Source organism: Festucalex cinctus, chromosome 12 (assembly GCF_051991245.1).
Source record: "Festucalex cinctus isolate MCC-2025b chromosome 12, RoL_Fcin_1.0, whole genome shotgun sequence".
Classification (NCBI taxonomy): Eukaryota; Metazoa; Chordata; class Actinopteri; order Syngnathiformes; family Syngnathidae; genus Festucalex; species Festucalex cinctus.
Genome location: NC_135422.1, coordinates 15990276 through 16002935, shown reverse-complemented (window position 1 = coordinate 16002935; position 12660 = coordinate 15990276). Strand labels below are relative to the sequence as shown.

The 12660-nt window shown below is 48.4% G+C and overlaps 1 protein-coding gene and 1 pseudogene across 3 annotated transcripts in view; both read right to left on the bottom strand.

The window, feature by feature from the left end:
* Positions 1–12660, bottom strand: part of ttbk2a (tau tubulin kinase 2a) — a 39222-nt gene that overhangs the window by 19001 nt on the left and 7561 nt on the right. For all 3 annotated transcript variants that reach the window (XM_077537962.1, XM_077537964.1, XM_077537963.1), the window contains exons 3-8: positions 9736–9883; positions 7908–7981; positions 7507–7647; positions 6467–6571; positions 6317–6382; positions 44–136 (exon numbers count right to left, since the gene is read on the bottom strand). In XM_077537962.1, the coding sequence (XP_077394088.1) occupies positions 44–136; positions 6317–6382; positions 6467–6571; positions 7507–7647; positions 7908–7981; positions 9736–9883 (627 nt within the window). The remainder of the gene's footprint in view (positions 1–43; positions 137–6316; positions 6383–6466; positions 6572–7506; positions 7648–7907; positions 7982–9735; positions 9884–12660) is intronic.
* Positions 643–4766, bottom strand: LOC144031775 (uncharacterized; annotated as a pseudogene).

The window sequence follows — 12660 nt, the reverse complement described above, 5'->3', positions numbered from 1 at the left end:
CTAATACTTGCACGCTTCCAGGATGCGATTGCCTTTGCCTTACTTTATCTTTGATCTTCCTCCACGGCAACTGGCCAACAAGGAACTCCACCAGCATGTAGAAGAGGGACCACAGGTCGTCATGGCGACCCATCTCCTGCACAATTACACCGAGGGTGGGTGTGAAATATAAGTGGGTGTGTCACAAACGCTCCAAGAAAAGCAAAACAAAGTAAAAAAAAATAAAGGCTCTTTAAAAATAAAAGCAAATACGTCACAAAATAATTTTGAAAATTAGCTAGCGCAATATAACTAGATCAAACAATCCTGAAAAGATGGCACACCCCCTTCTCAGCCATACGCATACTCAAATACAAAAACAACAAAGCAAAAATATCACAAAAAGGTAGAAAATTATTAATTAGGACAAGCTAGACACATTTAACTCGAATAAACAATCCCGACAGAAACTGCATAACCCTCATTATTCAACAAGAAATTATTATTTTTTTTTAAATTACAAAATATTTAAAAAAAAATAGCTAGGACAAAAAAAAGTCGAACACATCAGAAAATACTGCAAGTTTAAGATTGCAAATTAAGATTTAAAACGAAAGTTACAACTGTAACTACGGTTCTATGAGTCCCGGACGACCGCCAGAAGGCGGTGCTTTAAGCACTGAATGTTCCTTTCGCGCATGCGCAGTTCGAGTAATGCATACCAAATTAGTCACCTGTGACACCTGGGTGACCCTAGAAGGGTATAAGTTCCGGTGTCACCCAAGGTTCGTTTCCTACGGAATCTTCTCGCGTGAACACGAGGATTCCGAGCGACAGGACGCCCTGGCGGTCGTCCGGGACTCATAGAACCGTAGTTACAGTTGTAACTTTCGTTCTATTTCGTCCCTCCCGACCGCCAGAAGGCGGTGCTTTAAGCACTGAATGACTAATACCGGCGTAGTCGCGAGGGATCTCAGACACAAACCTCACTGAGAAGCCCTAGCAGGACCCAAGATCACGCCAAGCGGATGGGGAGAGGCGACATCCACGCTATAAAACCTGGAGAAGGTGCAAGGCGTCGCCCATGAGGCAGCAGCACAGATATCCTCCAGGGAAACACCCCTCAGGGCGGCCCAAGACGTGGCAACGCTCCTGGTGGAGTGACAGCGCACCCCTGACTGCAGGGGGCGGCTAGACAGCAGGTAGGAATGGCGAATGGCATCCACGACCCAGTGAGACAAGCGCTGCTTGGAGAGAGCGGAGCCCTTGGTAGGACCACCATAACAAACAAAAAGCTGGGCAGACGTACAAATGTCCGCCGTAGCGTCAATGTAACACTGCAAGGCTCTCACCGGAAACAAGACGGTGCCCTCGCATTAAGAATGGTCCGTGTGACAGACTCTGTACAGCCGGTCAGCAGCGGTTGGGGCCCCTCAGTGGCCAAACACACAAGCGAAGGCGCCGAGGGTCGGGATGCCAAACCCGACCTCCCTGTTGAGACAACAGGTCCACCCTGTCGGGGAGACGCCACGGCTCGCCGGAGCACAGTTGACGGAGCAGGGGGAACCACGTCCGGGCCGGCCAGAAGGGGGCCACCAGCAAGAGCGTGTGACCCTCCTGAAGAACTCTCTGAAGCGTCAGCCATATCAGAGGGAGCGGCGGAAAGGCGTAGAGAAGGCACTCCGGCCACGGCTGCGCCAGTGCATCCAGACCCAGAGGGCTGGTGGCCTCGCTCAGGGAAAACCAAAGTGGGCAGTGGGTCGAGGCCTCGGAGGCGAAGAGATCGACCTCCGCCGTGCCGAAGCTGCTCCAAATCATGCGCACCACCTCTGGGTGGAGGCGCCACTCACCCGGAGGAGGACCCCGACGGGAGAGAGAGTCCGCGAGCTGGTTCCGAACCCCCGGCAGATAGGTGGCCCGTAGACTGGCCAGACGGGGAGCAGCCCACCTGAGAAGGAGCTGGGAGATCTCCAATAGACGGGCGGACCTGACGCCGCCCTGATGGTTTATGTGAAACACGGTCGTGGTGTTGTCCGACCGTATGAGAACATGCCGTCCGCTCAGGTAAGGCAAGAAGTGCATGAGTGCCAAGTGCACCGCCCGAAGCTCCAGCACATTGATGTGATCGGCCCTGTCGCGCACAGACCAACTTCCCTGAGCCGTCCTGTGCTGCCAGACAGCACCCCAGCCCGTGAGGCTGGCATCCGTGGTGACTGTTTCGCGGCGGGCCGGGGCCACACCCAGCGGGACGCCGCTCAATAGAAAAGCCCTCTCCCTCCAAGGTGCCAGGGCGAGGAGGCACCGACGGGACACCCTGAGCCTCCGGTGGCGGTGCCACTTGGCGTCTAAGTGGAAGCCGTTCAGCCACCTCTGTAGTGGGCGCAGTGTCAGCAGGCCCAACGGGACCACAGCCGTCATGGACGTCAGCTTGCCCAAAAGCCGCAAGTAGGCGACGTAAGGCAACAGCCTGCCCCCTCGAAAGTGCGCGAGGAGGCGAAGAACATCGTCGACTCGGTGAGGAGACGGGTGGGCTCTCATAACCGTGGTGTCCAACGTCACACCAATGAAGTCCGTCCGCTGCGAGGGGACCAGAGAGGACTTGGGCAAGTTGACCCTGATACCCAAATGGGCCACATGAGACAGGAGATCGGAGGTGTCCCGGATCACCTGAGCCCGCGACGGCGCGCAGAGGAGCCAGTCGTCGAGGTACGGTAGCACCTTCATGCCCACAGACTGCAGGGGCGCCAGAGCAGCCCTCACAAACCGAGTGAAGACCCGCGGAGCGAGGGAGAGCCCGAAAGGGAGTACACGGAACTGCCAGTGACGGCCTTTGTAGGCAAAACGGAGAAATCGACGGTGTCGAGGTGCGATGGGGACGTGGAAGTAGGCGTCCTTCAGGTCTATAGACGTGAACCACTCCCCCTGGGCGAGCGACTGCAAGACGTCGTTCGTGGTTAGCATGTGGAATGGCAATACCTTGAGATGTCTGTTGAGCCCCCTCAGGTCCAGTATCGGTCGGTACCCACCGGTCTTCTTTGGGACAAGGAAGTACGTCGAGTAGAAGCCCCCGGGCTGTGCCAGGGGGTCCACGGCCTCGATCGCGTCCTTGGCCAGGAGGGTGGACAGCTCCTGGTCCAGAGCTGAGGCTTTTGCCGGGTCGGCGATGAGTCATCCTGACCCGACAGGAAGCAGGAGGCCGGCGTCGGAACTGCAGCTCGTACCCGCAGGTCAAGATGGAGACCACCCATGGGTCTGAGGCACGAGCAGCCCAGTAACTGAGCTGCTGGTGGGAAAAATGTCCGACGGCCGGCCCCAAGGCCTCAGTCCCTGGCCCTCCGGCCCCTAGGGGCCCGAGAGGGACGGCGGGTGGGGCCTGCAGCCCGTGGTTGCCCTGAAGGCAAGCGGGCGGAGGAGTGAAAGCCCTCGGCGGGCCTCTGCGGGGGTCGCCGGGTGCCATAAGCCTCGGCAGTTCGGGGCCGAGGAAAGCGATGAAAAGCAGAGGGTGCCCCAGGCCTACCCTGTTGGGGAGGCAGGGCCCTGTTGAGGCTGGAAAGCTGCTTCCTGGTCTCATGAGCCTTAACCGTCCTTTCCAGTGCACCCACAGCGGCAGAACCAAAAAGCTCCCCCGGCTCCACAGGAACACCACGGAGGGCCCTCCTAGAGGCCTCCGACAAGGGGGACTGCGCTAGCCACACCTGGCGGCGCGCCTGCACTAGGAAGGACATGATTCGGCCGTGTTCCCTAGTCATGAGGGCAAAAGCCTGGAGGGCTGCATCACTGAAGGACACAGTAGCCTCCACGCTGTCCGCTTGCAGGGATGTAGAGAGAGCAAGCATGAGGTGAGCCAAAGAGTTCCCAATGCGGCCAGCACGTGCACCAGCGCCATAGGCCCGTGTGAGAAGGTCGTCAGTCACACGACATTGGGGTCGAGGACATCGCACAGATGCCCGAAGGGTCTCCTCCGGGGACACAATGAGGGATGCGACAGCTGGCTCCACAGCAGGCATCCGGTCCAAGCCAACACTAGCAGCACCGTGCATAGATGCTAAATCACGGCCATCAGCCGAAGGACGGGAGAGAGCCCCAGGATCCCTCCAGCAAGCATGTAGTTCCCGCAGATAGTCCTCAGACGCGGGGACAGAAAAAGCCGAGGAAGGGCGCCTGCGCCGGAAGAAAGCGCTCTCAGATGCCGATTGAGCCTGTGGAGGCACCTCCAAATGCAGGAGGTCCAAGGCATTGCGCAGGACAGCCCGTATAGAACTATCCCCCGCCTCACTCGACGAACTCTGAGCGGACGCTGGAGAGTTTGGTCCCAAAACCACAGACCCCGGGTCCCGGTCGTCATCATTAAAAAAGGAAGCCGAAGCTGCCAAGGAAATGGCGTCCTCCTCAGGAGGAAGCACTGGCATGGGCGGGGTGGATGGTCGCGGCATGGGCAGGGCAGGTGGTCCCGGCCCCCCCGTAAGTGTGGGAGGGTGACGGTCCTGCAGAAGAGATCTCACCTTTGCCAGCTCAGCCTGAAGGTGCCCAACCTCCGAAGCAAGTCGTCGCTGCGCCGCCCTTTTCCCGGGGGGGGCATGTACAGCAGAGGACACACCGAGACGTTTCCGGCGCCTCGGTTGGGAGGACGACAGATGACCCAGTGGACTGGGGTCACTGACACCAGGACTGCAGGCCCGGCCATCCCCGGCACGGTCAGAAACAAGACACCTCGGGCAGCGATCGTCCAGGACATCGGAGGCCTCAAAGAGGATACCACAGTCCACGCAGCAATGGGAGTCCTCCATTGCGAACACAAGGAGGCCCAAACAGTGATGAGCGGAAAGCTGAGGGAAGGGGGCGCGAGCGCCACCTGCACAGCAGACCCACACCGAGCAGCCGACGCGTGGGTCGGGGCAAACAGTAAGCCGGTAAAGCAGCGATAAGCCGAGGGAAGGGGGCGCGAACGCCACCTGCACAGCAGACGCACACCGAGCAGCCGACGGAGGGCGGGGGCAGACAGCCAGTTGTCAATAGCAGTGATAAGCTGAGGGAAGGCGCGCAAACGCCACCTGCGCAGCAGACGTACACCGAGAAGCCGACGGAGGGCCGGGGAAGACAGTCGTTAACAGTAGCGATAAGCTGAGGGAAGGCGCGCGAACGCCACCTGCGCAGCAGACCCACACCGAGCAGCCGACGCGTGGGTCGGGGCAAACAGTAAGCCGGTAAAGCAGCGATAAGCCGAGGGAAGGGGGCGCGAACGCCACCTGCACAGCAGACGCACACCGAGCAGCCGACGGAGGGCGGGGGCAGACAGCCAGTTGTCAATAGTAGCGATAAGCTGAGGGAAGGCGCGCGAACGCCACCTGCGCAGCAGACGCACACGGAGCGGCCGGCGGGCGGGAGGGGCAGACAGCAGTCGCGAAAGCGGCGACAAGCTGAGAGAAGAGGCGCGAACGCCACCTGCACAGCTCAAGCCAGGTGCGCACCGCAGGCGGGACACGCACAAAGTAAGTAAGACAAACAGTCGAGCGAGAAGCGCGACGCCGTAAGCTGGGAGCGGGAACGCTGGCGCTGCCCTCACCAGCAAAGGCACAAAAAGAAAAGCAACAACCAAACGGCAATACCGCCGGAGAAAGCGGCGCTAATAAACCGAGAGAAGCGCTAACGCTGTCAAAGCCAGCGGAGGAAAAATTAGGGTAGACCACGAGCCGTGGTAGCCAGGGCGCTAACGCGAGGCTAGCCACACAAAAAACTCAAAACACCGCAGTAAACGCGGAAATCAGACGGCAAAGTAGACAAGCAGTCAGTAACCCTACCCCACGGGAGGTTAGAATACGCGACCACGTCGGGTCACGAACGAAGGAAAGAAAAAACACCGTCGCCGCAGCCTTTGGAGGGCGAACTACGCAGCTCCGACCGATCCGGTCACAAGGCTCCAAGCGGCGCGGTCAAGAGGATAAATACAAATCCAATTCTTATACTCTTCGAAAATGTGTCGTATGCATACGCCACGCGAGAAGAAAAGAGGAAACGAACCTTGGGTGACACCGGAACTTATACCCTTCTAGGGTCACCCAGGTGTCACAGGTGACTAATTTGGTATGCATTACTCGAACTGCGCATGCGCGAAAGGAACATTCAGTGCTTAAAGCACCGCCTTCTGGCGGTCGGGAGGGACGAAATAGAACTACAGTAGATTAAACACTCCCAACGGAGATTAGCTAGCACAAAATGTCATATCCTCGACACTTTTTTTAATTAGCTAGCATAAGTTCATCCACTCTTCCCTTTAACTGTATGAAAGACACTTAAATCAGGCGCACCCCCACAAGTTTTGAGACATAAAAAAGTTTACCTTATTTTTGTGCGCGTTGACAGACGCATATCGCACCGTTCCCCGGAATCCTGCCACCGGGCGGGGCTGACAAACAAAGATGGAGTAGGCGTTACTTTAAAAATGTTTCCCAGGCCATGTCCTGGGCGGGGCGGGGGTTGTCACACCTACCGGTCGGACCTCTTGGCACGAGTTGGTGAACTGGCGAGCTAAGCCAAAGTCCAGCATGTAGCATGTGCGGCAGGTGCTGGGGAATCGACCCATGGCAAAGTTGGACTGAAGGCAAAAACAAAAACTTAGTGAAAATATGAAATGGTCGACTTTAGCCACATGATGCAGTGGGTGGGCAAAGTGTGGTACAGCTATACACAACACAATCTGTTCTCTCATCCAACATTAGCATTAAGATTTTTTTTCTTAAACTTGGTTCATTTTAATGCATGTATTATTTTTTCTCATTCAATAAATTATTTGGTTGATTGTAAACAAATAAATAAATAAAATCTAAATAGTAAAATACAAAATTTTATATATGCAGTTTACATTTTATTATATAGCTTGGTAAGTTATATTTGAATTAATTCTGAAGTCTAATCCTTAAAATTGCTTAATTAAAATGTATTTATTTTTTTTGTTTAATTGTTATTCATTTACCGCATTGCATAATATACGTATCGTAAATGAGAAACAAACAACATACGTAATGAACAATTTTATACATACATTTAACTTAAATTTGTATTTGTAATACTTATTGAGCCCTGCGATTGGCTGGCAACCAGACCAGGGTGTACCCCGCCGACTGCCCAAAGCCAGCTGAGATAGGCTCCAGCACCCCCGCAACCCTTATGAGGAATAAGCGGTCAAGAAAATGGATGGATGGATAATACTTATTAATTTATTTTATTCCAATGTATTTTGCATATTTCACATTTCTGCCTGGCAACTGTTATGCAATTATTTTATGTTTTGTTTTGTTTTTTTAACTCAATTAATTAGTTTTTATCCAATCAGTTCATTATTTCACATATTAAATGAAATTAAAACTAGTACAAATTCATTATCATTATTAAATTACAAATTAAACTAAATTAGATATTTCCAAGATGTTTTGGTAGTTGTACTACATGACTAAATGGAGAATTAGGATGAATATAAAGAAATAAATAAAAATCCCCCAAGACTACCAAAAAACAAACAAACAATCTTACTGGTTTGATGTCACGATGCAGGAAGCCCACTGAGTGTATGCTTTCGATGGCCTCCAGGATTTGGCGGCCTAGACGCAGGGTGGTGCTGATGCTGAACGTCCCCCGGCTCATGCTTCTCCGGAGGTCGGCCAAATTACGACCCTAAAAGGACAGTAGAAGACGGCGAGTGAGTAAGTAAGATTACGAAAAAAAACATGAAAAGTACAAAATCAACCATTATGGTTCTTTTTTTGGAAATGAACGACAAAGACAAGTGTAACTGTAACAGATTGTACAGCAGCTTGTCTTTTTTTTTACCAATTGATGCAAACGAGTGCAACAGTAACAGTTTTAACAATAATATATAACCTCTTCACAGTTTTCTTTTGAGTAAAGTACAACGGAAGACACAGGCGACCAACCTGAAGCTCCATCACCACGTAGTTGAAGCGATCGTTGCGGCCGCATCCCACGAAGCGGCACACGTGGTCCTTCCCTGCGTGGAAAAAGGAAAAAAAAACAAAAAACACACGTGACGACAGACACAGATGTGCATATCAACTGGTTGGTCGTCCGATTTATCGGCCCTAAATATCAACATTATGTCGCCTCTTGAATGCTACAAATTTGGTAACAATCTGACAAAACCTCGAGGACTGAAGTTTGTTTTTGAAGAACTGTCAAAAATGAGCCTACAATGGCCGCTTCAAACCAAAATGTCAGACATCTATTGGCGTTGTGTAGGTGTTTTGTCTTAACAGCTGTGCTGGTCTCGCTGCGTTTTGGACAACGAGCAGAAGAGTCAGGTTTCGTCTCCGGTTACGTTCGGGTTCCCTCTGGGGAGGTAACGCAAGCACGACGCCGCGGGGCCTCGGCCATTAGATGACTAACATGATCCCGGCTCATTGATTTTCATCTTGAATGATGAGAAACAAAAAGGGCATGCCGTTTAAAAGACAGAGGACGCTTAACAAAAAGAAGAGAAAGCGTGTTACAAAAAGTGACTCTTGAATAAAAGCGTCAAGATCTGATCTTGTGGAGTTGAGGTATGACGTGTTATGACGAAAAGAAACAAAAAATTCCACAAGCATTGCCAATCTGTCAAATATAGTGGTTCAAATTTGGTAGCCGCCAGACAGAATTATTTCCAAAGCACCTTAGGAAATGACCAAAATGACCCTAAAATATCTTCTTTGAAGTTTGAACCAAAATTTCCTCTTTCAAATCAAGCATGGCTCTTTTTTTTTTAGTGGTGTTACTCATGACAGACATGGCAACCAAATAGCATGTTGCTAAGTGAAAGTGGCTTTGGGGGCTGATTTTTTTGTTTTTGTTTTTAATCTTTAGGGACCGGACATTTCAAACCAAAATGGCCGACTTCCTATATATTTTCTGGCATGGCTTCTTGAAACTTTTTTTTTGTAGCTCTACCCATGCTGAACATGTTGACCAAATTGCAAGTGCCCAAGTGAAACAAACTTCAGGGGCTGAATTTTCTGTGACAGACTCCTGGAAACGGTCAAGATGAGCCTAAAATGGCCTCCTCAAACTAAAATGGCAGACCTTCTGTGTCTTTTCCAGCTTTGCGTCTTCTGTTTTGTGGGTCTATGCATATTAGAAATGCCTACCAAATTTCACGTTGCTTAGAGAAATTGTTCTCTTGGGGCTGAATTTTCAATGAACGACCCCTGGAAATAATCAAATGATGCTAACATGGCAATTTGAACCAAAATGGGCAGACTTCCTGTGTCTTCAATATGGCTTATTGAGACTTTTTTTGTGTGTTTACCCGTATTAGACATGCCTACCAAGTTACATGCTCCTAAGTGAAACAGGATTTGGGGGACGGCTGATTTGTTTATACGTTGTTTGTCATTTCATTATGACCATTCTAGGTTTAGCGGTGAGTCATCCTAATTTTGCTGCCATGCGCTGTCCACATACAATGACGAAAAACATAGCAATTTTTCCAGAATGAGTATGCATCTGGAGGATACCTGTAAAAGACCTTAATTGAGTCATTGACATCTACAGATGTCAAAAATCCATTTTGAATGAATTAAAATGGCCGCTTCGAATCACAACGGCAAACTTCCTGTGTCTCTCCAACCGTAACTGTTTTTGAAGGGCTTCTGGCAGGATTCCCGACGATCATCTCGGGTATCCAACCTCCATTAGGTCACAGCGGTCAGGACAATCGATAGTGTGGAAAAACGAAACCGATCGGGCCGAACGCGTTTGAGGACTCACCCTGCAGCTTCTTGAGCACGGCCACCTCCATCTTGAGGACCTGCTTGGGCTGCTGCGCCGACTCCACCTTGAGTGCCACGCTGACCCGGGTCAGCAGGTCCAGCGCCTCGTAGATCTCCCCAAAACCGCCACCCCCGATCTTCTTCACCTGGGTGACAGGGGGGGGGACATACGAAACATGTTTTGCACTTCTCTAAGGAGTTGGAGTGCAAACTTTTTTTGCAAAAGAGCCAAATTTCAGTTTTAAAACATACATATCTGGATTTAAAAATTGTTTTAATTATGGAATACCATTCTTGTGTAATCAAAATTATAATTCACCAAGGACTGAATCACTGATTTAAAAAAAAAAGTTTATATATAATAATTCAATGTCATGTTATAATTTTATTATTTAGAAATAAATGCATTAATTAAATTTTAAGAGTTGCCTACCAGTTTCATGCTATAATTTTAGACTTAATTAAATCATAATTCACCAATCATTTAATCAATTCTAAAAAAAAATCAAGTGTTTGTGAAATAATATTTGTTTTAATAATAAAATAATCGTCATGTTAGGATTGTATTATATAGAATAAATGACATTATAATTAACCAATTATTTGAAATAAAAACTAGATAAAACAAATAAATGAATTATGAAAAATATTAAATAAAATTTTAATACAATAATGAATTAATTATATGTTAGTTATAATTGTAATGAATTAATATGTATTTAATCAAATGAATGTGAAAAATAGTAATTGTGAATTAAAAAAGCTGCTTTATTAAAAACAAATGCATTGATAAAATCTCTATATAAAATCTGAAAATATCTTCTTTTAATAAAATAATTCAATTATAGATAGATAGCCTTTATTGTAATTAGACAAAAAGATGCAGAACGAAATTTAAGTGTCTCCTTTTATTTTGTGGTTGAATTATTTATAAATTTCCAATTAAAACTGCTAATAAAAATGCATATTCTAGTAATAAATATTATTGGATTGTTCTACCCTGCGACTGGCTGGCAACCAGTCCAGGGTGTCCCCCGCCTACTGCCCAGAGCCAGCTGAGATAGGCGCCAGCACCCCCCGCGACCCTTGTGAGGAATAAGCGGCCAAGAAAATGGATGGATGGATGGATGGATGGATGGATGGATGGATTGATTGTTCTAATTAAATTACAATTACGGTAAGTGAATAGTTATAAATAAAATACATTTAAAAGTAAAATTGTTTTGTTTGTTTTTTTTAACTAATATTTCACCTTTACCTTTAATTAGATACAATTAAAAAAAAAAGGACCCAATGTTAGGATAAATGACAAATTAATGCAACAAATATGGAAGGATGTCGAATACCATAAATGCTCAGTGGGCCAGATTGCTAAACGGAGTGGGCCGGCCCTATTTTGCTGTGTATTTAAACTCATTAAGATTCCATCTGCATCCATCCAGTCTACTTGTGAAAGACAAGCTACTATCTAAACACCAGGCAAAAAGCATGTGGCTGTCAAACTTTGTCTCACCTAATTTGCACCCTGCCTCTCCAACCTTTCCACTCTCACCTCTCAGCACTAAGCGGGGCTTTCATTTCCCTCTAAGCCGCCGCGTGCCCTTCGCCGTCCTCCATGCAGGGATTAACTGCAGCATTCTTACGTAAGTGGGCTCCTTAGCGGAGAGCGAGTGGCAACACGAAGAGGAGCGAACCCGGCTGGCGTTCAAGGAGTTGCTCTCTCTCTCTCTGGGAACAATGCGCCCTTTCCCTTGCTGCTTTTATAGCTCAATTAGTGCCAAAAATAGCAACGGCCAGGCTATTTTTAGACCTCACGCTGCCGCAGTGCTACTTGTGACCCCGGAAATGTCCGTTGTGCCTCGGTGAAACAGATGCAGAGAAGCGGCCACGTATCCATAAAAATCCATTCCCGAGTTTAAGCCACGTCAAAAATACTGTAGTACATTACACATACATATATTGTATTTTACAATAATACTTGACCATATCTACCTCCGGCGGACACCCCAAACCGGGGTCCATGACCAGTGGAGCTGGAGACCTTTCATTAAAGTGACTGAGACCCAATGAGCAATGCGTGAGGCTGTGAAAATTTTTACCCCAAGCTTCACTATTTCACCCATTCATACGTATGAAATTGTAAATATGATTAAGTATTGTTGTAACATACAATTATGCATACTGTTTACCGTACAGTGTTCCCTCGTTTACTGCGGGTTCATTTTTCGCGGCCTTGCTATTTCACAGATTTTTTACAGCGATTTTTGTTTAGTTTTTTTTTTTTTTCCCACACATGCATACTTTTTGGTTTGTTTATTTTTTGGGTCTTTGGGCGGCCGTATCTCTCAAACACTACATCCGACCGCGGATATACGGGCATCCACGGATTCGTTTCGACGAGACCTTTCAATACTGTCTGGCCTGTCGCTGCACGACATTGCATTATGGAGATAGAAAATATATACTGTGGTGTATAACAAGTAAATTAAAAACATGTACTTTTAATGAAAAAAATGACTATAAATTAGGGATAGACCGATAATCGGCCGGGGCCGATTATCGGCGCCGATATTTGGCATTTTGACAAATATCGGCATCGGCCATGTTTTGAATCTGAAGGCCGATAAAGCTCACTGAGCAGGGGATACTTGCGAACGTAGCGAATTTGGGGTTTTCATCAGGATTTGTAAGATGTTCGCAGTCAGTTTTTATTTGTCGTAAACACATTTGGAACATATTCACACAATTTTTCACCGCAAAAATCTTTTTGAAACGTTTTTACGAACCCTAACAAAAACCCCAAATGAGCTACATTCACATGAATTTGTTACTCAGTGAGAAATTATATATAGTTTGAAAGAATTCCCCCCCCCTCCCCATTTTACTGCAAATGAATATCGGCTTGAAATATCGGTTATCGGCC